Source organism: Moschus berezovskii, chromosome 4 (genome assembly GCF_049115385.1).
Source record: "Moschus berezovskii isolate FMDL1 chromosome 4, NW_MosBer_1.0, whole genome shotgun sequence".
Taxonomy (NCBI): Eukaryota; Metazoa; Chordata; class Mammalia; order Artiodactyla; family Moschidae; genus Moschus; species Moschus berezovskii.
The window spans coordinates 1,066,001-1,093,979 of NC_142463.1; the positions used below are offsets into that span (position 1 = coordinate 1,066,001).

Sequence of the window (27,979 nt, forward strand, 5' to 3'; positions counted from 1 at the left end):
CCATGGGGGTCACAAAGAATCGGACACGACTGAGCGACTTCACTTTCACTTTCTTTGATGAACCAAAGATGGGAGAGGGGTTTGGAAACCTGTCCTCTCCTTATGACCACAAAGGGGAGCCAGCCTTGGGTGAGACCACATGGAAGAAACCGTCCTCAGTGACACCTGGGCACCGAAGCAAACCAAACTGAAGAGCCTCGAGCTTCTGGACTCTGGTTTCCTGAGCCAGCCAGTCATCCTTTATTGTTGGATGTCTGAGGTGAGTTTTCTGTTCCAAGGCCTTTTAACTGATAACCTCACACTCCTTTCACCACCTTGAGTTAATGAATGGGTAACAATTCATACTGATCTCAGGTCCATTCTCTCTTTTGATTGGTATGTTTGTTTACTGGACACTCTTCTGGACTTTGCACCATCCTCCTCCAGGGAGCCTTCTAGCCTTTCTCACTGTAGCCAGAATACACTTTTTAAAGCATTGAGTTTCTGAATATTGGTCCTGACTCAGCAGGTCGGCAGGATCCATTAGTGGGTTGCAAAGGAAATCAATCCTGAATATTCACTGGAAGGACTGACGCTGAAGCTGAAACTCCAATACTTTGGCCACCTCATGCAAAGAGTTGACTCATTGGAAAAGACTGATGCTGGAAGGGATTGGGGGCAGGAGAAGGGGACGACAGGATGAGATGGCTGGATGGCATCACTGACTTGATGGACATGAGTCTGAGTGAACTCCGGGAGTTGGTGATGGACAGGGAGGCCTGGTGTGCTGTGATTCATGGGGTCGCAGAGAGTCGGACACGACTGAGCGGCTGAACTGAACTGGTATTAGTATTTTGGGTCATACCTATATTTTATTTTTTAGTAAGATGGTTTATAAAAGAATAGACTGCGTGAAAATGTTAGGGTGCATGCATGCAGCACAGTGAGTCTTCCCTCGCTCACATTTTTTGAGTCGTGCTATGAAATGGGGAGTCGCAATGGGCTCCAGGCAAAAAGCCTGGGGACCTCTCATTTAGAGCACACATTTTGATTGCATTGCCCTCGTTTAAAATGTTGTGATGCGCCTGTCTTTAACCCAGCATTCAAGGCCCTTCCTGCTTTGTCCATCTATCTCCTTTCTCTCTGTTCCCCTTGCCATCCACCTCTACAAGGATTAAATAATGAGCCACTGCAGCTGCTGACCTTCAACATCTCCTGAAAGGAGTTCAGGGTGGAGATCGGGAATGGAGGCACTCTGTGCTCTGGGGAAAATTGGCAGAACAGTTCTTCAGACAGTTATGTTTTTAGGAGAAGAAATTTTATGAGCCCAATTCTTGCATTTTCTCACATCTAAAAAGGCACTCGGATCCTTCATGGCGGCGTCTGCTCCTTGTCACTAGCAGTAGCCTGCAAACAGTCTGCGCTGGGCCGCATGTGCCCCGTCCTCACCAGAGTCGCCTCCATGACAGCGCTCGCCCCATGCCTCTCCAGAGCGGCTTCTCAGCTGTCTGAGGCGCTGTCACCCAGGGCATCACCCTTATTTTGCCCCCAAAAGAACTTAACTGATGTTGGAGCTGAAACTTCAGTACTTAGGCCACCTCATGCAAAGAACTGACTCATTGGAAAAGACCCTGATGCTGGGAAAGATTGAAGGCAGGAGGAGAAGGGGACGACGCAGGATGAGATGGTTGGATGGCATCACCAACTCGATGGACATGAGTTTGAGTGAACTCTGGGAGTTGGTGATGGACAGGGAAGCCTGGTGTGCTGCGGTTCATGGGGTCGCAAAGAGTCAGATGCGACTGAACTGAACTGAAAAGATTCTCAGCTTGGGCATTTTTTCCAGTTGAAACCAGCTTCCCACTAGGCCTTGGCCCAGTGGTTCTCAAAGTGTGGTCCAGATTTCAGCAGCATCTGGGAACATGGTAGGAGTGCACATCTCAGGGTCTGTCTAGTCCGGACCTGCTGAACCGGAAGCTCTAGGAGCGAGACACAGGAAGCTGTGCGCTACCCTGTGCCGCAGTGCTTCTGACACAAGATTAGAATGCAGCCGTGATTTGGTCAGTATAGAAAGCCACGTAAAGCTTTTCTCTGTGGGCCAGCGGAGGCTTGCTCTTGGTGCACTTGCTTCCTGGCTGTGCCTTCCAGTTTCCTTTCTTTTCTTCCTGTGAACTTAAAAGCGCTTGAGAAACAATCTGCCAAAAGAATCCTTTTGGGATTTTTTAAAAGATCCCCCCCTCCCCCGCATAAATCCTTTGCAGTTGTCTGCCATGCATCTAGTTTGATAGCAGTTTTTTAAAGTGAGTTTTGTTGACTTTTCAAAGCCTTCAACTGAATTTTAACAGAAACGCCACCCTGCTTCCCCACCCCCGTCATGCTTCAGTAGTTTCGTAACTGTGATCCGCTCAGCCAGCACTTTCAGGCTGCAAACGCAGTGACTGGCAACGTGAGCACCGAACGCGCTGAAAGGCAGTTGTCCTAAAGGTCAGTTCGCTGAACTTTTGTCAAGTTTGCCAAGTCACCAAAAGCTTTTACACTGTTATTCTTGAATATTGTCAATGAATATTAACATATTGTTCCTATGAAAATTTTCTTTTTGGATATACTCTTTAGCATCATTTTAGGATTTATATCAACTTATGGAAATAAGGCTTTTTAATCTTTGTTTTTTTTAAAAATACCAGTGCATATATTCTTATGAACATAAGCAACATTTCAGCATTTTATATTGTGTTTTTTCCAGTTTATAGAAGCTTCCAGAACAACTTTTCTTTTGTGGCCATATTTTAGTATTTAGAATTGCTTTGTCAGTCTTCTGAAATTGTAAGGTTTGCTAAAACAAATACTGTTAGCTGTTGTTTAAAGAGTCTTTCATGTGAGTTGCCTGGGGCTTTCCCAGTTGCTCAGTGAAGAATCTGCCTGCAATGCAGGAGCTGCAGGAGATGCTGGTTCCATCCCTGAGCAGGCAAGACCCCCTTGGAGGAGGAATGGCAACCCCTCCAGTATTCTTGCTGGGGCAATCCCATGGCCAGGGAGCCTGGCAGACTACAGATTGTGGGGTTGCAAAGAGTGGGAACCAACAGAATACAGCAGAGTATGTGTTTCCTAGAATCAATGTAACAAAGAACTGATACTTTTGAAGTGGTGTTGGAGAAGAATCTTGAGAGTCCCTTGGACTGCAAGAAGATCAAACAAGTCCATCCTAAAGGAAATCAGTCCTGAATATTCATTGGAAGGACTGATGATGAAACTGAAACTCCAATACTCTGGCCACCTGATGCAAAGAACTGACTCATTGAAAAAGACCCTGATGCTGGGAAAGACAGGGGATGAGATGGTTGCGTGGCATCACCGACTTGATGGACATGAGTTAGAGCAGATGGTGAAGGACAGGGAAGCCTGGCATGCTGCAGTCCATGGGGTCGAAAAGAGTCAGACATGACTGAGCACCCAAACTAAACTGAGCTGAATGTAACAAAGCATCACAACCAACTAGTAGGCTTCAAAGAACAGAAATGTATTTTTCTGTGTTTTGTCTGCAAATCCCCTTCCTTGTAAGGAGACCAGTTGTTTGGTCGTCACTCAATTACATCTGTAAAGACACTTTTTCCAAATAAGGTTCATTCTCAGGGGTTAGGACTTCAGTTTATCATTTGGGGGGCGGGGTGGGGGGACCACTGCTCAACCCATAACAGATGGTATGCCTTAACAGGAAATTTTAGGTGACTTTTTCTCTTTTCAGAAACAAAGTTTAAAGGTGGCTCCGTTTGTCTCTGCTCAGCTTCACAAGCGACAGCTGGAGCAGGGCAAAGAGGGCTCGTGAGGGGAAGGATTAAGGGTAGAGAAGGGCTCTAGGAGACGAGGTGGTGCTGAGGGGCCGAGGGGAGAAGAGATGAATTGGGAGACAGGCTGCAGGGTGGGGGGAGCGCCCCCGGAACCCTGGGGTCCGGGTACAGCCGCCTTCGGGCCACTGCAGCTCGCGGGGGCGGCCGGGGCATCAGCTGTTGTCATCCCTTTCCGCGGCCCTAACTTCCATTCTGCGCCTCCAGAGGCCCCTTCTCTGTCCAGGAAGCCGCGGAAAGCCCTCGCGCTGCTCCCCGCTGCTTCTCGTCCAGTTGTCTGAGATGTGCTCGCTTCTGTTCCGAGAGCTCCTACCCATCCCCCGAAACCATACCTGGGCATCTTCTCCCCGTAAAGGCTCCCCCGTGACCCCGGCCGCCCCCGATCTTGCCTCCTCACCGGGCTGTGAGCTCGGCGCCTTCCGTAAACACTAACAGAGCCACCAACCGGCTCTGCAGTCCGGGAGGCTCGGTCCAGAGGCCGACTCACCGTGCCCCGCTTGACCTCGAGATGGGTGTCCCGGTGGAGACGGCCGGCCCGGGCTCAGCACGCCGGGGTGAGGGTCTGGGCGGGGAGCGGGAGCGGGCGGCCGGGACGGGGGTCTCTGTGAGGTCACAGAGCGGGGCCCTGCCGCGCCTTGACGCCAGGGGGCGTGGCCCGGCCGGGGCGGGGCGGGGCCGGGGCGGGGCGGGCGCGGGGATTGGCGGAGCCCGGGCACGTGGGCGGTGGCCCGGTCTCCAGGGAAACCTGACTCTTCTGCACCCGGAGCAGGGTAGAGTGCAGGCTGGCCGGCGCGGCTGCGCTGCGTTGGCCACAGCCCTGCGCGGACCCTGTGCGGTCGGTGAGAGCTCCCTGAGCTTCGGTGCGGCCCTGTTAGGGGGATGAGCGGGGGCATCCCCGAGCTCCGCGGAGGCGGCGATGGGCCCCACGCCCCGTGGGCCCGGCCCGCCCTTCTCCCTGGGAGGGGCGGACAGGAGGTTTGGGGCCCGACGTGTGTGAGAGGCTGTTTAATGTGCCGGCTTGCGTGGGGACCGCGTCCTCGCCGCCCCGTCTCCCGAGGCCCTCGCGGGGAGGAGGGGCCCGCTGTCTGTGGCCCAAAACGTGGCCCTAATTTAAGGTCGCGGGAGGGTGGCCCAGGCTGTCTTTCTTGGTTTCAGGGACACCCTCGGGCGTTGGAGGGGGTTTTCCTGCGGAGGATGGGGGGCGTTCCAACAGGATCCGGGCGTCCGCCGTGTTAGGGTAGGAGTCCTTGTTTCTCTGTCGGCGGTCCGAGCGCCCGCCAGGAACCCCGAGGGAGAATGTGGTTCCCCGACTTTGTTTCCAGGTTCAAAGAGGAGAGACATGGAATATCGTTATTCCTTGGTCCCACATGACGAGGTCCCAAAGGTTGGCAATTCTGAAAACCAAGTGGAGGAAGGCGGCAGCGTGCCTGCGGCCGCCGGGACCCTGGAGAGCTCCATGCTCGGCGCCAAACGGTGAGGGAGCCCTCCCGCGAGGGTGTGGAATTTGGCTGGCCCCTCTCCTTGGCTTGTAGACGTCTGTCCTCTCTCCGAGTCGTCACCTCGTCTTCTCGCCGTGCGTTTCCCTGCGTCCAGACTTCCCCTTTTATTGATAAAAGGACCTCAGTCACACTGGGCTAGAGCCCACTCTCATGACCTCTAACTTGATTATTTACATAAATTGATTATTTGGAGACAGCGTCTGTGAAGATTCTGACTCCAAACACAGTCACACAGCCAGGCCCTGGGAGTTAGAACTCTGACATGAATTTGGGGTGTAGGGTACGTGGGAAGGAACACAATTCAACCCACAGGTACAGGTAAGAAAAAGGAAAACAAACCAGTTCTGAGCCCCCAGCCTTTATCATTGTTGCATGAGGGTCCCTATCCTTTCATGTGGTTAACAAATAACCACATGTTCACAGCAGCCGCAGCCCTTCACCATCGGGCAGGTGCTTTGTTCAAGTGTCTGTGGCTCACGCCTGGCATCTGAGGGCCAGCTGGTGGAGGGGCTCAGAGCCTGAGGGCTCCCGTGTGTGTACACCCCAGCCAGCCCTGAGACACCCCACTGCAGCACCCCAGAGAGCCCTTTAGAGTTGGGAGACAGGTGGGTGTGTGTGTGATGGGCTAGGCATGGGCCCACTTTAAGTCAGGATGTGCACTTTGAGACAGTAAGAGCAACAAAGAAGCAACCTGCCCTGGTGCCTGCTCTGACCCTTGCTGTGCCCCCACCCCTGCCAGGGTCCTCCCATCTGTCTATCTTGCTGGTCAGCTTGCTGTTTCTCAAGCTGCTCTTGGGTCCCCTCAGGCCTGAAGCTTGCTGTCCTTGTCCAGATGGAATGTCAAGCCAAGGAGAGAGGCCCCCAGACGAGCCCCCTAGCCCCGTGCCAGGGCACAGCTGGAGTGGGGCAGCCATCAGATTGCAGGCAGTGGGGCTGCCCTGGGCGGCAGAGGGCACAGCAGCCCTCAGCCTTGTCAGGCAGATGCACACTTACTGCCCTTTCTGCTTCCTGCGTGACCCTGAGCATGCTCCGTGCCCCCGGTGCCTCCATTCCCCTCCCCGGAGAGCAGGGACAGCGGCCCGGCCAGCCTCGGGGGCTGTCGGCTGAAGTAAGGCGGTGTGCAGTTCTTGGGACTTGGTGGCCCTGAAGACCTTCGGTCGGCATCGGGCTCCCCGCCCCGCCCCTTCGTCTCCCCTAGGCTCCTCCCAGAAGCCCCAGAGGAGGAAGAGGAGGCTGAGGGCCCGCTCAGGGAGCAGGACCTGAAGGGGGCCTACACCCAGCTGGTCCGGGGCATGCAAGAGTGGCAGGACGGCTGCGTCTACCAAGGGGAGTTCGGGCTGGACATGAAGCTGGGGTACGGAGAGTTCTCCTGGCCCACGGGCGAGGTAATGGCCAGCCCCAGCCAGCCTCTCTCACGAGGCGTGTGCTGTGAGCTTGTGGGTCTGGAAGGAGTCTAGGCAAACGTCCCCGTGTGAGCAGTACCCAGAGAGACTGCTGAGGTCACATCTAAGGTTCACCTGGGGTCCCCAGGCTGCAGCTCCAGAAACTGTGACATCAGAAGATAAATTCTTATTCTAGGCAAATTTGTTTTTTTAAATTGTCAATTACTGCAGTGAATTGTATATTTATACTGGTGACACTGCCTTGTATTGAAGCTCAAGCCGAAGAAATGGGTCTTCTTAAAGACACAGTGAACGCGCGCTTCTGTGCGCTCGTGGTAGGCGGTGTTTGGGGACCGTGGGGACGCTGAGGGACCCGTGGCAGGGGCTGTTGGCGCCACCTGGTGTCCCTGCGGGGAGAAGCAGCCATGTGTGTGGCGACGCTGGGGAGTGCATGTCCTGCGGGCTTACGGCGCCTCCGCTGGGGGCACTCAAGGCTTCCCACGGTCTGCAGGCCCCTCCCCGCCCGCTGCACGCGCACTGCTGGCGGGTTCCGCGCTGCTTGCCCTGGTCGTTTGCAAGTCATAAAAACCGTCTGGAGGCAATGCCGGGCTGCATTTAGGGGGTTATAGAAGCCTCTTGGGGAGCCCCGGGGATCCAGAGGGCAGGACCCCTGTCACCGAAGCCCTGCTGGGAGACGGGCACTGGGTGGCACAGCCTCCCAGGGGCTGCCAGGGGTCCCAGCTCTGTGCTCTCCTCCACGCGGGGGCCCCGCTTGCTTGGGTTTGGTGCCCCAGGCTGGGGACCTCGCCCAGTCCCTGACCTCCTGCACTGAGCTTTCCTGGTTCAGGGAGGAGAGGGCAGGAGATGCGCAGGGGTCTTGGGCTGGAGCCTGGGGAGTGGTGGGGGCAGGGCGGGGCAGCAGGAGCAGCTGCCGGCTCAGGCGGAGCTAAAGGGCTCCCAGCCCAGTGCCACCTGGACTGCACCCCCACAGAGCGGAGGACAGAGGCCAGGACCTGAGCTTCTGCCACAGCACGTGAGGCTCCGTGCCATCGACGACGCAGCGCTCATTTTGTTCAGCATCTGCTGATCTAGTACTTGGTTGGCTTCTCTTTGCTCCAACACTGTGGGGTCCAGTGGTCAGAGAGCCTGAGCTCCTGGTTGTGGGGGGTGGGGGCCGGCTGACCAGTCCTGCTGCCCCAGTCGTCCCCATGCAGGGCGACAGTGGCAGGCAGAGCATCTGCTTCAGCACTGCCTGGGGGGACCTGAGTCCACCGAGTAGACACGCCTGCCACCATGGTGGCTCCTGAACCACAGGGAGTGGGAAGGTGAAAGGGCGCAGGGGTCGAGGGCAGCGTCTTTGAAGAGCGGGCCCCAGTGCATCCATCGGGCAGGTTAGATGAGGCTCCTGGTCTGTGTGGAGCACGGATTGGGAGGATCCTCCTGGAGTGAATGGAAACCCCGTCTTCTATGGGCAAACGGAAGAGCAGGGGTTAGATTCTCCCTACAGTTCTACACAGATGATCTGCGACTCAGGACTTCTTTGAGTTGGGTAAACTCTGTACGCCCCCCAGATGATACCAGTGAAATTAATGTGGGCAGACGATGGGCCACCTCCTGCCTGGTGCCTCTCTGCTCTCCGTGTCCCTGCTCTGGCCATTCTCTAGGGTGAAATGATGAGCCGGAAAACACCTCTCTTGGCTGTGGTGCCTGGAAAGCCCATCACCGGGGTCCCGGGGCCCCAGGCTTGGCTGGATCCCGGGGTTCCTGTGACTCCATCAGGTCATTTCTTCCCATCTCCCTGGGGGTGGCCAAGGTTGACCTGCCATCTGGCAGAGGGGGTTGGTGTTGGGATCCCAGCCTCCTGCAAGAGAGGAGAGGCCCCGTGGACACTGGTGTGGCTCAGGGGTGGGTCCTGTGGCCACACACAAGCCAGGGCCGAGCTCGAGGTGGAGCCCTCTGCTTGGTCACTCGTGCCAGGGAGGCTGGGGCCAGGCACCACCTACCCGTGGGGACTTGTGTCCATCACCAGAGGATGACGGGGCACTGGGCAGGCGGAAGTCACCGGCCTGCTGGTGCAGGGGGTGGGGAGGGGTCTGTAAGCATGGCCACCGGCCACATGAGCACCCGGCCCACCTGCTTGTGGCTGGAAGGCGGCCTCCTGACACACGACAGTCAGGGCTAGCGACTAAGAAGGGCTTGGGATGGGCACTGAGTTCTTTCTCCCTCCTGGGGTCCCAGTGGAGGGGCACCTCCATCAGACCCCCCGGGGGCTCTGGACCAGAGCACACAGCAGCCCACGTGTGTGGCCTCAGAAGCCACTCCTCTGTCCTCAGCTGGGGCCAGGGAAGTGACCCCAGGGCTGGCGGCCCCCCATTGCCTGGACCAGCTGGGGGGTGCGAGCGGAGCCGGGGCCAGGGCTCACACGTGGAGATAGGTCGTGCCCAGCCCAGGCAGTGCAGACACTCGCAGCCTCCCCACCCAAGCCGAGACAGGGGCAGCATGGCCGTCGGGGGGCCAAGTGTGCCTGGCGCCTGCCCTGTGTGAGTCGGGAGTCGGGTGACTGCCCCTCGTGAGCCCCAGGCAGCCCCACAGACTTGCTCCATGTGGCCCAGGCCCAGAGGCTCAGCCAGGAGGGCGTTCTGGAAGGTTCTGGGGTGGTAAGGGGCGGCTCCTCTGGCAGACCGGTCACCCTGCTCTCTGTCCACAGTCCTACCACGGGCAGTTCTACCGGGACCACCGGCATGGCCTGGGCACCTACATGTGGCCGGATGGATCCAGCTTCACGGGCATGTTTTACCTCAGCGCCCGGGAGGGCTACGGCACCATGTACCTGAAGGAGAGGCTCTTTCAGGTGAGGGGACGGCCCGGGTGTCCAGGCTGCCAGCCGGCGCTGCAGGCGCTCCTGGGTCCCGGGTGTGCCTGACGAGAAGCGGCTTTGTTAGTCTAAGCGATTGTGACAGAGCCGGTGATAAGGCGCGTGAAACGAAAATGAACACACAGTGAGGACTGAGGGCTGGCCGTTGTTCTGCTCCCCGGACTGGGCCCAGGGCCGCCAGCAAGGTGCTGTGTGTCCAGTAGGTCAGGCAGTAAGCTCGGCGACGACACGTACCTTTCTACACGTAGACAGCTCGTTGCACACATGCTGTTCTGAAAGCTCCCTTTTTCTGGGAGAACATCGCTGGCTTTGTGAATACGGATTCCTCCCCCACCCCCGCCCTACTCACTGCAGTAACACGCGCCCCCTTTAGCAGGTAGTGCTGAAAGCTTTGGGGCTTCCTTGGTAGCTCAGCTGGTAAAGAGTCTGCCTGCAATTCAGGAGACCCTGGTTTGATCTCTGGGTCGGGAAGATCTGCTGGAGAAAGGATAGGCTACCCACTCCAGTATTCTCGGGTTTCCCTGGTGGCTCAGCTCGTAAAGAATCTGCCCGCAATGTGGGAGACCTGGGTTCGATCCCTGGGTTGGGAAGATACCCTGGAGAAGGGGAAGGCTGCCCACTCCAGTGTTTTGGCTGGAGAATTCCACGGACTGTATAGTCCACGGGGTTGCAAAGGGTTGGACACGACTGAGCGGCTTTCACTTCTGAAAGTTTTGATAAGCACGGTGCTGTGTGATGACTACCGCAGTCAAGGGTCAGAATAGTCCCGTCAGCCCCAGAAGATGCACGGCGTCCCTCTGGAGCAGGTCTGCTCCTGCCCCCAGTGCCCAGCTGTTCCGTTTTTGCTATGATTTTGCCGGGTCATGAGATCATCGTCTGCGTTTTCTTCTGTTTGTGGTTTTGACTCTTATATGCCCGTCTGTGTTTGCGTTAATGTTGGTGTGTCACGTGAAGTGAGGCTCCGTCCTCCGCCACGCAGGGACGTCCAGGTGCTCCAGCTCCATCTCCTGGAGAGACTCACTTCCCTCCCGCCCAGCCTTTGTCTGGAGACTGACGGGTGGGCGCAAGGGTCAGCAGCCTGGTTCCACCCTTCACGAGCTTCACATGTTCTTGCTTCCTGCTCTGCAAGGAGTTCCAGCCTCACTCAGACACTTCCTGCCCTGCTTTCGATGGAGCCTGGCTGCTTCAGTGGGATACGGTATTTAGAAACCACGGTTTGGCTGCTCATCACTACTGCACTGGTTGGCTTTTATTTTTAGGTCTTTTCAATAGCATATCTAGAAAACACCTTTCAAAACTTTTTTTTCCCCCACGGACTATTTATATGACATTTTCTTCTTTTTTTAAAAAAGCATTTTAAAATGGACTGATTTTTAAAATCCTCCTGTTCAGTCGCTGTGTTGTGTCCAACTCTTTGCGACCCGACGGACTGCAGCGTACCAGGCTTCCCTGTCCTTCACCGTCTCCTGGGATTTGCTCAAACTCATGTCCATTGACTTGGTGATGGCACCTGCCATCTCATTTTCTGCCACCCCCTTCTTTGCCCACCTTCAGTCTTCCCCAGCATCAGGGTCTTTCCCAGTGAGTCGACTCTTCACATCAGGTGGCCAGAGTATTGGAGTTTCAGCTTCAGCATCAGTCCTTCCAGTGAACACTCAGGGCTGGTCTCCTGTGGGACTGACTGGTTTGGCCTCCTTGCGGTCCAGGGGAGTCTTCGGCATCTTCTCCAGCAGCACAGTGCTTAGCTGTGGCTCTTTATGACCCCTCCCTGTTTTATACTCGTGCTTTCGTGATTTCACGCGGCCCCACAACGACCCTTCTGGTGCCCTCCCCCTCCACTCCCCCACCCCTGTCCCCACTGCTGACCACTGGCTTGTTCTGCACCCATGTCTCCGCTTCCTTTGTTGTTTGAAAGTACACTTCTTAAGGGAGAGAAGTACATCGTCAGTTCATACCGATGTCTCCAGCTCCAGTGCAGGGGCCGGGCTTTGCACTCAGCAGCTGTGGGGCTGTGTTTGCCTATCTCTTCGTCTTAACAGTCTTGCTTTCTAACAAGATTTCCTACTTGCTTTATCTCTGAACATGTGTATAACAGTTTCAGAAAAGGGCAGAGCCTCATCAATACCACTCTGATGATGAAAAACAGTCTCAGGTTCCTTTGCTGTCCTTCTGTCCCCGGGGTGGCCCCACCGGGGAGGCTGGGTCCAGTCACGTGAAATAATTCCTCTCTGTATGGTCACCCCCACCCCATGTAGGTACAGAGCTGCAGTCACTTGCTTTATTTTGCTTTTCTTATTTTTGGCATTCTATTTTTGAAGTCTTGTTTTGATTTCATTTTGTGCCCCCTACAGGAGTCCCTTCTCTTCCTTCTCGAGCCTCCCTGGTCCTTGGTGATCATCTTTGTAGTTCTATCTCTGCATTTACAAACGACGGGCAGACAGGCACACACATTCCTCCCCCCGAGGGCACCCTGTCCTCCCTTCCCTCCACCTGCAGTTACACCTGGTCCCAGCAGCCCTGCCGCCTCCCAGCAGCTCCAGAAGGCCTGCGTCACCAGGCAGCCTTCCTCACTGAGGATTCCATGTTTTCACCCGCGATCTTTGGAATGCATTCCTGGAAACAGGATTGTTTGCTCAAAAAGTGAATGCATATTAAGAACAGAATTTTCAAACCAGTGCCTCTGGACAGCCCCTCTTCATTGAACCATCAAGATTCCTGGATCATCGCCTGCTGTTCACATAAGGCTGTCAATATGTTACAGCTTTGATGAGCTGGGATTACTTCCTGTGACAGATTCCTAGAAGCGGACTCCCGGGGCAGCTGTTTTTCTGACCGGACGCCCGCCTCCCTGCCCAAGTCTTTCGTCCAGGCTCGCAGCTCCTGGGGGACCGACGCCCACCCTGCCACTTTCACAGAGTCTGATGGCGCTTCCCGCCCCGCCACTTGCCCATCCACAGCTTCTCCTGGAAACACCCGTGGCCCCAGCCCAAGCCTGTGCGGTGGTCCTCACATGCTTCCCTGGTCTGCTGTCGCCTGGTCTGGCCTGCTAGCTGCTTGTGGGCAGGGCCTTCCATCCACGGTGCCCAGCCCCAGGCTTGCAGCCAGAGGTGCTCCGTGGGCACATTGGACAATGGGGAGCTCCCAAGAATGGGGCTGCTGTTCGGCTCGCAGATGAGGGGGTGGGGGGCACAGCTCCAGGGAATGACGTGTGTGTCCCTAGGGTTTCAGGCCTGTGTGCTTTCGCTGGGCGGTTCCTCTGCCCACCCAGCGACCTCCAGGCATCATCCTTTGACACCGTCTCAGGGAAGATGCAGCCCGTCCTTCCTGGGAGCCCGGGTCTCTGTGGTCCCCACGCCAGAACCTTCGTCCCAGGTCCCTTGCCGTCGGGAGGCACTGCCACTTGGTGTCTCACTGAGACCCTCCTAGCTCGCCCTGCTCCTCACACCCGCCACCAGGCACCGATGCCAGCAGGAGCGTCAGAGCCGCCCGGCGTGGCTGCGCTCTGCTGGGCTCGAGGCCAGCCAGGCTGACTGCTCCTCCTCGGCTCACGCCTGCCAGGGGGTGTCTGACTCAGCGCCTGGCACCTCTACCTGCGTGCTCCTTCCCAGCCTGGTGGGTGCCTGGGCCGGGCTCACCATATTGGAGGAGCCGGGGACGCCCTGAAATGAGTCTGCACACAGCATCCCCGGCTTCCCCACACAAGGTCCCCGGGCCCACAGCCCCTCTGCCCACAATGCGTCTGTCCCGATGCCCGTGCTTTGGGCCTGGAGCATCCAAACCTCAGCAAACTGTCAGTTGAATGAACATATTTCTTAGGACGATGCTTTCTTCCTCCGATTTAAGAAACTGGCCGCAGAGCACGGGCCCTGCCCAGCCACCTGTTCCACCCCGTTGTGCTGTCCTGCAGGGGCTGTACAAGGCAGACGAGCGATTTGGGCCAGGCGTCGAGACCTACCGGGATGGCAGCCAGGACGTGGGGCTGTGGTTCCGTGACCACCTCCTCAAGCTGTGCGTGGAGATCCCCGGCAGCCTCTCCGTCCACAGCTACCCTGAGTTCTCGGGCTTCCTGACACACACACCCGCCATGGTCACCCTCGCGGACGAGGAGAAGATGGACTGGGGCCTAGAGGAGGGGCGGGACCCGTTCTTCTACGACTATAAGCGGTTTCTCCTGAATGACGACCTCACTCTGCCTCCAGAAATCTACATCTACTCAACCGACAACAGCCACCTGCCCATGACCTCCTCCTTCCGCAAAGACTTGGACGCCCGCATCTTTCTGAACGATATCCCTCCGTTTGTTGATGACGGAGAGCCCTGGTTTATCAGAAATGAGACCCCTCTGATGGTCAGAATCCAGAAGCAGGCTTACAAGTTCAGGTAACCCAGCCCATCCTCTCTTCTCACCCCCAGGGCTCGATGGCCCTCCTGTCCTCTGATGGGGGCACCCTCAGGCCGGGGGTCCTGAAGGCCTCTGGCAGCTGGCCCTGCCACTCGTCTGTCCTGGCTGGCTGTCAGGCTCGTTTGACTAACCGATGCAACCCAGTGATGAAGGGTGGGGGAGCTTGTGCCTGGAGCTGGAACACGCTGCCCAAGTGCCGAGGGCTGGGGGGAGCAGGGCAGGAGGAGGCTGGGTGGCTGGCTGCCATGCACAGATGGCAGAGGATAGATGGAGCGCTCTGCTGGTCTCCAAGGATCGCCGTCACCTGCCCCGGCAGCCCTGGGGAAGTCAGCAACCACTTGAGGAAGACTTATTCTCTAAGTTAAAGTTTTGAACAGTGTTTTAACCCCTTTCCTATACTTTGTCCTCAAATAACTGTCAACTATTTTGGAATGCATGTTTTGTGAACACAAATGCTACTCATGCGTGCATCACCTGCCCATCCACCCACCCATCTATCACCCACCCACGTATCCATCATGCAAAGATCAGCTGAGCCCATACATTTCTTTATTTTTAAAGTGATACAGCTCTTCCCGCTGAGGAAAGATGCTTGCTTAGCCATAGCATCTTCACCTGTGCACAGCGTGTCCCCCATGGCCAGCCAGCCGTGCAGGCCTAGGGCTTAGGGTGCCCTAGGAGCAGACTGTGATGGGGGAGAAGGGGGGTCCGGGGCAGAGGCACGAAAGAGGAAGCGTGGATGGGAGGGAGGGCCCCTTTGGTGGCAGGGCTTGGCGTCCAGAGTCGGGCTCCCCCCCACCAAGGCTCCCTGACCGCCAGGAACAAGAGGTCTCATAGCAGCTGGAACATGGATGCCATCCTGGAGGGGCGGCGGAGCGGCTTTGCACGCCGTGGGCCCAAGGAGCGGCTCTCCAAGGAGATGATCCAGAAGGCCCAGGAAGGGAATTATGACTGGATTTACGGGATCCTGAGGGACAACCTCGCCAGCCCCGACGTGGCCGACGCCAAGGGCTACACGGTGCTTGCTGCCGCTGCTGTGAGTGCCCCACCCCCGCAGGCTGCCTGTGCGGGCGGCAGGGTCACTCACAGGACCGCTGACCCGGAGGGCCCTGGGCGATGGCCCCTCGTAGGCGGGGGGATGCCCTCCCCCCTCCCCCCTGTGAAGTCCGCCTGTGGGACGGGCGTGCAGGCTCAGACGGGGAGGGGGCGGGGTGCCTCCGCCTGGCGCAGCTGCAAGCCGGGGGTCACCTCTGAGCTGGCTGGGCTGTGGAGCCTCACCGGGGTCCTGGCCCCTGCTGAGAGCACCCGCTGTCCTCGCCAGGCTGGCCCCCTCCCTGCAGGTTCAGTGTCACATTGACATCGTCAACCTCCTGCTGGATAACGGGGCCGACGTGAACAAGTGCGCGGATGATGGCCTCACCCCGCTGAGCATGTGCTTCCTCCTCCACTACCCGACCGCGTCCTTCAAGCCCAACATCGCCGAGAGGACGGTGCCCGAGCCCCAGGTCAGCCCGGGGGGCCCTGCGCCCCGGCTCAGGGTCTGCGCCAGCCCATCCCCGCCCTCATCCCTGGGCACCAATCCCCTGTCCGGCTGTCCACGCATCCAGGTGTCCTGCTCCCCCATCCCCTGCCGTCTCTGTGTCCTCAGCCCCCGACCCCCATCCACCCGTCCGCGTTCCCCACCCCCTGCCATCCATCCCCCCATCCTCAGGCCCCCACTCCCCATCTAGCGGTCCCCACTCCCCCACCCCCCACCCCCAGCCACCTGTCCCCCAACACTCCAGACTCATCCCCCCTCCCCCTCCCCATCCACCCACCCAAGTCTCCCTTGTCCAGCTGTCTGCTGGTCCGCTCGTCCCTCACCTGTCTACCTGCCCTAGTCCGCAGTCCCCTGCTCCTGTCCCCCAGCTCCCGGGCCTTGTGCAGACCAGGTTCAGATGGGATGAACTGACACTAAGGTGCTCAGCAGCAAATGGGAGGAAATCGTCATGGTCACTGGGTGCCCTGAGCTTGCTGCTACGACGCAGAGGACGTGTCCTTTTAGGAGGCCATGCACAGCCGCTGGGGCCTCAGGACAGAGGGCGCCGTGGACCCCGCACAGGGCCCCTGGCGGCCTCTGGTGACCGGCACTGCTGGATGCCCCTGAGCCTTGCGGGATGCCTGCTCCAGGGGTTCCGGGCGGGTACTCAGGGTGGAACTGTCGGGCCCTTCACAGAAGCAGTTAGTCACAGACGGCTGGGCCCAGCCCCAGCCTTTCTGCCTGGGGTGGTCCATGGTGGGGCCTGAGAACCTGCATTTCTGGCGCTGCTGCTGCCTGTCCTGGGCCACTGCTGAGAACGGAGGCTGTGCCAGCAGGTGGAGGGAGGCACCCAACCGCAGAGCGCCACGCCGGCACCTGCTGGGTTCAGACGTCTCCAGGGCTCACGTCAGAAAAAGGCAGGACAGGTGGAACTCACAGTGATAACGCCGTTTGTTTACCTGTGTATCCAGAATCCCCCGTTCTGGTGTGTAATCAGCATAGCGGCCGGTGGGGAGGCATTTGGCATTGATTTTCCTGTTGCCTAGCCTACGATGCAGAGGCCTGCGCCTGGAGCCTGCGTGCCCTGCCACCCCACTGGGGGCGCTGCTTGGCACGGCAGGTCCAGGTGCCTGGGGGGCGCGGGCTGGCGCTGCAGACGCAGGCAGCTTGCTGGGTCAGCACTCTCCGCTTTGTCCTAAGGACGCTTTCTCGGTCCTTTCCCAAAGGAAGCTTCGAAGCCCGTAACCACGACCCAGCGTTCCTTGTCGATCTCGGAATCGCTCGCGGAGCCAGTGGTTCTGGAGGAGCCGGTCCCGGCGCCGGGCGGCCCGGAGCGGAAGCAGTCCTCCGCCAGGCCGAGCATTGAGGAGGGCCGCCGCGGGCCTCGGGAGCAGGGCTCCATGTCCGGGAGGAGCAGTGCCAGTGACTCGGGGCGCTCTCGGGACGCGGCGTCGGGGACGCTGGGCCGGAGCTCGGCCTGCAGCAACGACTCGGACTTCGAGTCCAGCCGGGCCGTGCGCCATTTCCGCATCGACATGCCGCAGGAGCTGCTGGAGTGTGGCGCGCGGGGGCACAGCCTGCTGCAGACCCCGGGCCCCGGGCCCGCCGACCAGGGCATCATGAGGAGGATGGCGCTGGGCATGGTCCAGTAGGTGGCGGGCCCAGGGCACACCTCGGGGGGAGCCGTGCGCCCCGCTCCAGTGGGAGGGCGGTTCTGCACGCAGGGGCCGGCTCCCAGTGGCTGGCCTCTGTGCCCTCCCTCGGGGCCGAGTGTGGGAGTGGGTGCACTGCCCTGGTGCAGAGAAGGGCTGCAGTCTTGGCGAGGCAGAACCCCAGGCACAGTGTGCTCCGAGTCAGGCCTCACCAGCACCCGCGGTGGGGGCTCCCTCCAGCCCGGGGCACTGTCCCGGCTGCGGGCCGCGCGTGCCCCTCCACCAGCCCGTGACGGTCTCCCTGCCCCTTCCAGACACAGGCAGAGGTGGGCGACCATCACCCTCCTGCTGCACCGTGGCGCCGACCCCAACCTGTGCCGCGTGCCCATGCAGGTCCTCTTCTTCGCTGTCAAGGCCGGGGACGTGGACGGGGTGAGGCTGCTGCTGGAGAACGGGGCCAGGACGGACATCCAGTTCCCTGCTAAGGTGGGCCGCGCCAGGGGCCAGCGGCGGTGGGGGGCCGCTGGCCGACTCTGACGGTCACCCGAGCGTCTACTTCTCCTGCTTGTGTCAGGACTTGTCAGTCACTTCAGTTCAGTTCAGTTCAGTCGCTCAGGCGTACCTGACTCTCCGTGACCCCATGAATCACAGCACGCCAGGCCTTCCTGTCCATCCCAACTCCCAGAGTTCACTCAAACTCACATCCATCGAGTCGGTGATGCCATCCAGCCATCTCATTCTCTGTCGTCCCCTTCTCTTCCCACCCCCAAACCTTCCCAGCATCAGAGTCTTTTCCAGTGAGTCAACTCGTCGCATGAGGTGGCCAAAGTATTGCAGTTTCAGCTTTAGCATAGTCCTTCCAATGAATACCCAGGACTGATCTCCCTTAGAATGGACTGGTTGGATCTCCCTGCAGTCCATGGGACTCTCAAGAGTCTTCTCCAGCACCACAGTTCAAAAGCATCAACTCTTCGGCACTCAGCTTTCTTTATACTCCAACTCTCACATCCATACATGACCACTGGAAAAACCATAGCCTTGACAAGACGGACCTCTGTTGGCCAAGTAACAACTGCTTTTTAATATGCTATCTAGGTTGGTCATAATTTTCTTTCCAAGGAGTAAACATCTTTTAATCTCATGGCTGCAATCACCATCTGCAGTGATTTTGGAGCCCAGAAAAATAAAGTCTGACACTGTTTCCACTGTTTCTCCATCTATTTGTCATGAAGTGATGGGACCAGATGCCACGATCTTCGTTTTCTGAATGTTGAGCTTCAAGCCAACCTTTTCACTCTCCTCTTTCACTTTCATCAAGAGGCTTTTGAGTTCCTCTTCACTTTCTGCCATAAGGGTGGTGTCATCTGCATATCTGAGGTTATTGATATTTCTCCCGGTAATCTTGACTCTAGCTTGTGCTTCTTCCAGCCCAGCGTTCCTCATGATGTACTCTGCATACAAGTTAAATAAGCAGGGTGACAATATACAACCTTGACGTACTCCTTTTCCTATTTGGAACAATCACTTAGTCAGTCACTTAGGCCTCTTATATCCAGAGGGTGTTGACTTTTGAAAAGGCTGCCAGTCTTGCTCTGGCTGCTTGCTCAGCTTCCGGGCCCCTGAGCCGGGTTGTTGATCTGCTCTTTTCTCTTGGATGTGAGTGCAGAGCTGCAGGGAAGTGGGATTTCCGGTGTGAGACCCAGGAGGATTTCTCAGGAACTTGCTGTGCTCACTGACTGGACTCCATCTTTGAAACCTCCTCAAGGAGGGCAGGGTCAGTTGGTCCAATAGGAAGCTGGTCCACTAGGGCCTGTGTTCCCGTCTGTCACCCTTGCGGACGAAAGCATCCTATGAATCGGAGCAGACGGGTGGGGTTGTGCGGTGTGTTTGTGGTCCACTGTGGCGCGCCTCTTGTCCCAAATGTCCTGGGATGATGAGAACGTGGTGCTTTGGGGACCCGAGGCAGGCGAGGGGCAGGCGGCCATGCTTTCGCCCTGGACGGGGCCCCATGGGCCTGGTTCATGTAGAACAGCACCCTTGGGCTGACGGCTGTCGCCCCTTGGGGGGCTGGGGCTGCACCCTCACCCACCCGTGTTTCCTCTGCAGCTGAGGGCCCTGACCCCTCTCCACATTGCGGCCGCCCTCCCCGGGGAGGAGGGTGTCAAGATAACAGAGCTGCTGCTCCACGCCGTCACCGACGTGGACGCCAGGGCGGCCGACCAGGAGGATGTGTACAAGCAGGGCAAGGTGGGTGTCCGCCCTGTGGAGGGTGGGGTCCCTCTGCAGGTGGCGTGAGGTCCCTAAGGAGGGTGCCGGACGCTCTGCGAGCCGCAGGCCGGCCTGGATCCGGGCAGCGTGTGCCTGGACACACCCGCGGTCATCTGTGCGAGCCGGGGCCTGTCTGGGGCAGAGGGAGGCAGTGTGGCTTGGGCACCGAGTGTGAACACTCTGCACCAGGCCTGTGGTGTGGGAGAGGCACGCACACTCGATGAACGTGCGTGAGAACCTGCTTCTTCAGGCAGCTCCCAAAGCCCGGGGGTCATCGCTGGGGTAGCTGGGCCCCCGGGAGAGAATTCTGTAGGAAGTTCTGTCTCACTCCACTCAGGGGTGCCCCTCTGCCTGGAGACATGTCTGCACCGGGGCCGCGCTCCCTGGCCGGGTCCTCCTGCCCTGCCTGCCTCCCAGCTGCCTCTCCGTCCCCTGGGCCACCTCTAGGCTGCTGCCATCTGAGAAGGCTGGCCCGGAGCCCTGCGGGCTCTGAGCTCCTGATGTGCCCTGGGGAATCTGACTGTGGGCCTCCTTGGGCAGCCTCCTGGTCCGCCCCACCCTCGGGGAACCTCGTGTCCCCAGACCAGGGCTTAGGGCCTGGTGCCCACTGTCAACATGCTCCACCACATGACGGGGAGGGGAGTGGACCCTCAGGGGGCAGGGCAGGCTGCCGGGTGCGGGGGGGTGACTGCAGAAGGGCCTGGGGGCCCGGAGTGGGGCTTGGAGCCTGCTGGGTGGGGGTTCTGGGGCGCAGGGCTGGCGAGGCAGAGCTTGCATCCTGGCACATGCGATGAACCCCCTGCCTCAGCAAGGCCGTGCCGAGGCCCCCTCCGCCATGCAGCCCTGCCAGCCTTCCTCCTCCAGGCTGAGACCCTGGAGCACAGCAGCTCTGCTGTCTCATCCTCGCATCCACCCGAGCCTCATCTAACCCCCAGTGCCCGAGGGTGTGGGGCCGGGAAGGGAGGGCGGGTTCGAGGAATCAGGATGGCTCACAGGGCACCGCTGCAGGCCTGTGGGCTGGGGGAGCCCTGGGTGTGAGCTGGTGCCTGCAGGGGGCACAGGGCCCGGGCAGCACGTGGCGGGTCTATACACTCTGGGGGGACGGGCTCGGGGGCCACCCTCAACCCCTCTGTTTGCCCACAGCTGGACCTGCTGCCTTCCAGCCTGAAGCTCAACAGCGAAGCGGGCCCGCCCAGCACCTACCACAGCAAGTGCACGTCTGTCCCCAACGAGGGCGGCAGGACGGCCCTGCACGTGGCCTGTGAGCGGGAGGACAGCCAGAGGGTGAGGCGGCCTTCCAGGGGCCGGGGGCTGGGGGCACCGTGAGCGGGGGAGTGCCCGCCCGGGGGTGTGCGTGTCTGTGCAGGCATAGTGTGTGTGAGCTTGTAGGTCGCTGTGTGTGTCCGTGTGCACGAGTGGGGTGGTGAGCCCGCCGCCCTGTGGGCTGAGCCAGGCCTCCCCGTGGCCACGCGAGCAGACCTGGGCATGTCTGCCCCTGGCTGCCGTGGTCCAGACCAGGGTCCCCCCAGCGACAGCTCATCCTCCCTTAGTGGTCTCCAGACTTGGGGGACTGGGTCAGGTCGGCAGTGAGCTGGGACACACTGTGTTGAGATAGGATAGGAAGCATCGTGGAACTCGTGCACACGGATGTGTTGGTTCAGAGCGCGTGCTGGGGACATGCGTCCACACACAGGCCTGGGGGCCTGGGTCGCCTCGTGAACTTGCTGTCTCACTGTGGGCGGCGGCCACACACGTCTGTGCTGCCAGCCCATTGCCCCTGGATATGACCCTGTCTGGTGCCGCTGCCTCCTGTCCGCTTCGGGGATCAGCTCGCACGCGGCAGGCGCAGGAACCCCTTGGAGGATGGGTGCGAGGGGTCTCAGGGGAGCTGGGGAGCCGGGCCAGCGAGCCCCTGAGTGCGTGATACATGGAGCCTGCGTTTACCTGCCTGTACGACGAGGCGGCAGCAGCCTCAGGGGCCTGCATCAGGAGGTCTTTATCACTGGCCAGGATGAGGACCACACGTGCAGCCCTAATGGGGGCTGTGAGGGCCTGCGTTGGGGTGGGCGCCCCCACAGTGCTGGCAAGAGACCACCCACTCTGGAATACCCGTGTCTCACCAACACATCCCCGGGCTGTGTCACTGCCCCCCGAGAGAGGGGCGGCGAGCCCAGGCTGAGGCTGGGGACAGTGAGGTTCCAGGAAGGCAGTCTGCCCAAGGCCCCTGGTCAATAAATTGGAGGCTTGGGCTTGGAGTGCAGCTCTTTCTAGCTCACACGCCATTGTCCTTTGTACTGATTTTGGATTTGAAAGAGTTAAGAGGAAACAAAGTCAGGAGACACCACAGGTCACATCCTTCTCAGATCAAGGACAGATCACCAGTGTGAAGTCTAGTGCTAAGGCGGGAGGACTGCAGCCATCCAGCCATCACGCCTGCATCCCAGCGGGGAGAGTGAGACGAGCGGAAGCTTCCCAGGAACCCCTCGGCACACTTCTGTGGGCTCCCCTTGGCCTGGCCAGTGACACTGGCGAAGCGGGTGGTCTTGCAGGGTGGCCCAGCTGCCCCCTGGGGTCTGCATGTCTGCAGAGCAGCAGGGGTTCAACAGAGTGCTTCTTGTACTGAGGGGGGTCCAGGTCAACTCCCCGCGGGCACGTCCCAGAGAGGAGGAGGGGGAGCTGAGAGCTTCCTTGTGGGTGAAGGGCTGAAAGTACCCCTGTGCTCCTTTCGCCTGGTGTGTCCTGGTGAAGGGCTCGCCCTCCGCCCCACCTGCCGTGTGCCCGGCCCAGCTGCAGTGTCGGTACCGCGGCAGCAGCTCTGTCAGCGTCTGCAACAGCTGCAGTAGAGTGGCCCCGACTCTCCTCTTTCCTTCGGGTCAGCTTACTCGTCACCGACATCCCTGTTTTCCGTCTGAAATGATCGACGTTTGGAAATCCTCTTCTCAGCTTGAGGATCCACCCGCCGTTCACTCCCCAGCGTGCAGGGCGCTTGTGTGTGCCAGGCAGGGCCCTAGTGTGGGGGAGGAGCAGTCACAGGCCGGGCTGACCGCACGGTGTGTCTCCCCTGGAGGCGAGGCACCCCTGTAACCCGCCGTCCTCCCGCCTCTCTCCCCGCCCAGTGCGCCAGGGACGTCGTCCGGCTCCTGCTGGCACACAGAGCCAACCCCAACTTGCTGTGGAGTGGCCACTCCCCACTCTCCCTGTCCATCGCCAGTGGCAACGACCTGGTGAGCAAGTCCTGCCCTGCCGGTGTTCCTGTGTGTGTCTGTCCTGTGCCCACCCCAACGCAGGCCCTGGGATGTGCTGTCCTTGAGGTGCCCCAGGGACAGCACGGTGTGATGGCCGGAGGATGCCCTCCCACGAGGACAGAGTGCCCCACACAGAGAAGGGTGGACGGAGGAAGTGAGCCTGAGGGTGAGGGTTCACCCAGGAGGTGCCGACTCAGCCTCAGTGCACTGGGAGGGCACCCTGGGTGGTTCCCACCTCCTGCAGCTGCCAAGGACCGTGTTTCTTCTTCCACCCACCCACCTGTCTAGCCACCCAGTCATCCACCCATCCTCCCAGTCATCCACCCATCCTCCCAGTCATCCACCCATCCTCCCAGTCATCCACCCATCCATCCACCCAGTCATCCACCCATCCATCCTCCCAGTCATCCACCCATCCATCCTCCCAGTCATCCACCCATCCTCCCAGTCATCCACCCATCCTCCCAGTCATCCACCCATCCATCCACCCAGTCATCCACCCATCCATCCTCCCAGTCATCCACCCATCCATCCTCCCAGTCATCCACCCATCCTCCCAGTCATCCATCCACCCATCCTCCCAGTCATCCATCCATCATCCTCCCAGTCATCCACCCATCCTCCCAGTCATCCATCCACCCATCCTCCCAGTCATCCACCCATCCTCCCAGTCATCCATCCACCCATCCTCCCAGTCATCCACCCATCCTCCCAGTCATCCATCCATCCATCCTCCCAGTCATCCACCCATCTTCCCAGTCATCCATCCATCCTCCCAGTCATCCATCCATCCATCCTCCCAGTCATCCACCCATCCTTCCTCCCAGTCATCCATCCATCCATCCTCCCAGTCATCCACCCATCCTCCCAGTAATCCATCCATCCTCCCAGTCATCCATCCATCCATCCTCCCAGTCATCCACCCATCCTCCCAGTCATCCACCCATCCACCCAGTCATCCACCCATCCTCCCAGTCATCCATCCATCCATCCTCCCAGTCATCCACCCATCCATCCTCCCAGTCATCAACCCATCCATCCTCCCAGTCATCCATCCATCCATCCTCCCAGTCATCCACCCATCCTCCCAGTCATCCATCCATCCTCCCAGTCATCGACCCATCCATCCTCCCAGTCATCCACCCATCCTCCCAGTCATCCATCCATCCATCCTCCCAGTCATCCACCCATCCATCCTCCCAGTCATCCATCCACCCATCCTCCCAGTCATCCTCCCATCCACCCAGTCATACACCCATCCTCCCAGTCATCCATCCACCCATCCTCCCAGTCATCCACCCATCCTCCCAGTCATCCATCCGTCCATCCTCCCAGTCATCCATCCATCCTCCCAGTCATCCATCCATCCATCCTCCCAGTCATCCATCCATCCTCCCAGTCATCCATCCGTCCATCCTCCCAGTCATCCACCCATCCTCCCAGTCATCCATCCATCCATCCTCCCAGTCATCCATCCATCCTCCCAGTCATCCATCCGTCCATCCTCCCAGTCATCCATCCATCCTCCCAGTCATCCACCCATCCATCCTCCCAGTCATCCATCCATCCATCCTCCCAGTCATCCATCCATCCATCCAGTCATCCATCCATCCTCCCAGTCATCCATCCGTCCGTCCTCCCACTCATCCATCCGTCCGTCCTCCCACTCATCCATCCGTCCGTCCTCCCAGTCATCCATCCGTCCGTCCTCCCACTCATCCATCCACCCATCCTCCCACTCATCCATCCATCCGTCCTCCCACTCATCCATCCGTCCGTCCTCCCAGTCATCCACCCATCCTCCCAGTCATCCATCCATCCTCCCAGTCATCCACTCATCCTCCCAGTCATCCATCCATCCATCCTCCCAGTCATCCATCCATCCACCCTCCCAGTCATCCACCCATCCTCCCAGTCATCCATCCATCCATCCTCCCAGTCATCCACCCATCCATCCTCCCAGTCATCCATCCACCCATCCACCCAGTCATCCACCCATCCTCCCAGTCATCCATCCATCCATCCTCCCAGTCATCCACCCATCCATCCTCCCAGTCATCCATCCACCCATCCTCCCAGTCATCCTCCCATCCACCCAGTCATCCACCCATCCTCCCAGTCATCCATCCATCCTCCAGTCATCCATCCATCCTCCCAGTCATCCATCCACGCATCCTCCCAGTCATCCATCCACCCATCCTCCCAGTCATCCATCCATCCTCCAGTCATCCATCCATCCTCCCAGTCATCCATCCACGCATCCTCCCAGTCATCCATCCACCCATCCTCCCAGTCATCCATCCATCCTCCCAGTCATCCATCCACCCATCCTCCCACTCATCCACCCACCTATCCACCCAGTCATCCACCCATCCTCCCAGTCATCCATCCATCCATCCTCCCAGTCATCCACCCATCCATCCTCCCAGTCATCCATCCACCCATCCTCCCAGTCATCCTCCCATCCACCCAGTCATCCACCCATCCTCCCAGTCATCCATCCATCCTCCAGTCATCCATCCATCCTCCCAGTCATCCATCCACGCATCCTCCCAGTCATCCATCCACCCATCCTCCCAGTCATCCATCCATCCTCCCAGTCATCCATCCACCCATCCTCCCAGTCATCCATCCACCCATCCTCCCAGTCATCCACCCATCCTCCCAGTCATCCACCCACCCATCCTCCCACTCATCCACCCATCCATCCTCCCAGTCATCTGTCCATCCTCCCACTCATCCATCCGTCCGTCCTCCACTCATCCGTCCGTCCGTCCTCCACTCATCCGTCCGTCTGTCCTCCCACTCGTCCGTCCGTCCGTCCTCCCAGCCCTGCACTTTCCCCCCTTCCATTCATTCATCCACATCCTCCCTCCCTCCCGCCCCTCCTCCCCTTCATTCCTCACCATCCTCTGGTGTTGTTGCTTTTCGGTCACTCAGTCGTGTCCAGTTCTTTGCGACCCTGTGGACTGCAGCACCCCAGGCCTCCCCGTCCAGCTCCCGGAGTTCACTCACACTCATGTTCATCGAGTCGGTGGTGCCATCCAACCATCTCATCCTCTGTCGTCCCCTTCTCCTCCTGCCCTCAGTCTTTCCCAGCTTCAGGGTCTTTTCCAAAGAGCTGGCTCTTAGCAGCAGGTGGCCAAAGTATTGGAGCTTCAGCTTCAGCATCAGTCCTTCCAATGAACACCCAGGACTGATCTCCTTTAGGATAGACTGGTTGGATCTCCTTGCAGTCCAAGGGACTCTCAAGAGTCTTCTCCAACACCACAGTTCAAAAACATCAATTCTTCGGTGCTCAATTTTCTTTAGAGTTCAACTCTCACATCCATAGGTGACTTCTACTAGGAAAACCATTACTTTGTATGGACCTTTGTTGGCGAAGTCATGTGTTTGCTTTTTAATACACAGCATAGGTTTGTCATAGCTTTTCTTCCAAGGAGCAAGTGTCTTTTAATTTCATGGCTGCAGTCACCATCCACAGAGATTTTGGAGCCCAAGAAAATAAAATCTGCCACTGTTTCCATTTTTTCCCGTCTGTTTGCCACGATCTTCATTTTTCCAGTGTTGAGCTTTAAGCCAGCTTCTTCACTCTCCTCTTTGACCTTCCTCAAGGGGCTCTTTCGTTCCCCTTCGCTTTCTGCCATTAGGGTGGTATTGTCTGCGTAACTGAGGTTGCTGGCACTCCTTTCTGTCTACCGGTCTGTAATCCGCCCACCTGTCCATCGTTTCACTTAGCTGTCAGTTTTTGAGCACGGGCTCTGTACCAGGCGTGCACCATTCCAGGCTTCAGGTGCTGAATGAGACAGGCGTGTCAGTGATCCTGTGTTTCAGTTGGGGCAGATGGACCGCAGCCCGGTGTGTGACAGTGTCAGGCACTAGGCTTATGAAGACAGTGATGATGGGTGAGGGGAGACTGACAGGGGCTCCTTCAGCCGGGTGGCGGGAGGGCCTCTCTGGTGAGATGACGTTTTGGGGAGGCCTGAGGCAGCCATTGTTGGTGAGGGGCTGGGGCTCCCGTGTCCCTTCTGCCCGGCCCCTCCGCCTCCTGCCTGCGCTCGTGCACCGAGTCATTCACTCAGCGGGTCACACGGGCACCTGCTCTGTGACCAGCCCTGGAGTGGGGGGCAGGCAGCCTGGAGGAGAGCCTCACCCCAGGCGCAGAAGCTCCCGGAGGGCCAGGATCGGTGTCCCGTGTGTTTGGAGCAGCTGCTCTGACTCTGGGCTCCCCGGGGGCCCCTGGGCTGGCGACTGGGGACACAGCAGGGAGCAAGGGAGCCCCGTCCTCTGCACGTGCTCAGGTAATCGCGGAGACCGGCTACTCCGGGCAGAGGCAGGCTGGTCCCAGGGACACAGACCAGCAGGATGTGCTCCTGACCCTGTGGGGTGAGAGGCCTGGCAGGATCCAGCTGCATCCCCGGCTGGAAAGCAGAGAGGCGCCGGGACCCCTTATGAGCAACTGGCTGTTGTTCTGAGGAAGCGCTGGACCTGGGCCGCCCTGAGGAGTGGGAGTCCTCGCTAGGGAGCCGCCAGCCTTGCCGTCTGAGCCACGGCCCCCGGGGGTGGGAAGCAGGGAAGTCGCCCTGTGTGGCCTGGCTCCGGGTGCTTCCTCCGCTCGTCGGGAGGGGGCGCAGCGGGCGCTGACAGGCCTGTCTGTGTCCAGATTGTGAAGGAGCTGCTGTCCTGCGGAGCTGACCCCAACATGCTCCTGACCAAAGGCTTGGGCAGCGCCCTGTGTGTCGCCTGTGACATCGCCTATGAGAGCCGGAGAAGCCTGGAGAGCAAGCTGGCCCTGGTGAGCCCGGGGGCCGGCCCTGGGGCGGGGAGGGTCTGCCGTCTGCACCGGAGCCTCTCTCTGGCCCTTGCTTGCAGCAAGGCGCTTCATGGCGCTTCACGGGCTCTTGCTCTGTGTTCAAGACTTGATGTTCCAAACACTTGAGAAAGTACAAACCTTGCCTTTTATAGTTTATAGACCTAAAATATGTTAGTGGCAAACCCACTAAAGGCCAGACAAGAGTCCCTAGTTTGTCTTGAGAGACGTTGGGGTTGGCTTTGGTCTGGCTGCAGGACTCTAGAGCTTTCAGTGACAGAACCAGATGAGCAGGGGTCCAGAAGCTTTATGGGGGCGGGGGGGATGGGGAGCTGTGCCGGGGGGGGGATGGGGAGCTGTGGGGGGGATGGGGAGCTGTGTGCTGGGTGGGGATGCTTTCTCTGCTGGAAGCAAAGAAAGTGCATGCAATCCCCGGGTGTGGAAGATCCCCTGGAGAAGCGAATGGCTACCCACTCCAGTACTCTTGCCTGGAGAATTCCGCTGAC

The 27,979-nt window shown here is 59.0% G+C and overlaps 1 protein-coding gene across 1 annotated transcript in view; it reads left to right on the forward strand.

Moving 5' to 3' along the window:
- Positions 1 to 4,595: 4,595 nt before the first annotated feature.
- ANKMY1 (ankyrin repeat and MYND domain containing 1) overlaps positions 4,596 to 27,979 on the forward strand; it is a 57,639-nt gene continuing 34,255 nt past the window's right edge. Inside the window, exons 1-13 of the mRNA XM_088835040.1 lie at positions 4,596 to 4,681; positions 5,144 to 5,294; positions 6,519 to 6,705; positions 9,410 to 9,553; positions 13,485 to 13,957; positions 14,799 to 15,015; positions 15,320 to 15,484; positions 16,725 to 17,146; positions 17,465 to 17,636; positions 19,257 to 19,397; positions 20,562 to 20,702; positions 22,535 to 22,642; positions 27,327 to 27,458. Coding sequence (XP_088691166.1) covers positions 5,161 to 5,294; positions 6,519 to 6,705; positions 9,410 to 9,553; positions 13,485 to 13,957; positions 14,799 to 15,015; positions 15,320 to 15,484; positions 16,725 to 17,146; positions 17,465 to 17,636; positions 19,257 to 19,397; positions 20,562 to 20,702; positions 22,535 to 22,642; positions 27,327 to 27,458 — 2,436 coding nt within the window. The 5' untranslated portion in view covers positions 4,596 to 4,681; positions 5,144 to 5,160. The remainder of the gene's footprint in view (positions 4,682 to 5,143; positions 5,295 to 6,518; positions 6,706 to 9,409; positions 9,554 to 13,484; positions 13,958 to 14,798; positions 15,016 to 15,319; positions 15,485 to 16,724; positions 17,147 to 17,464; positions 17,637 to 19,256; positions 19,398 to 20,561; positions 20,703 to 22,534; positions 22,643 to 27,326; positions 27,459 to 27,979) is intronic.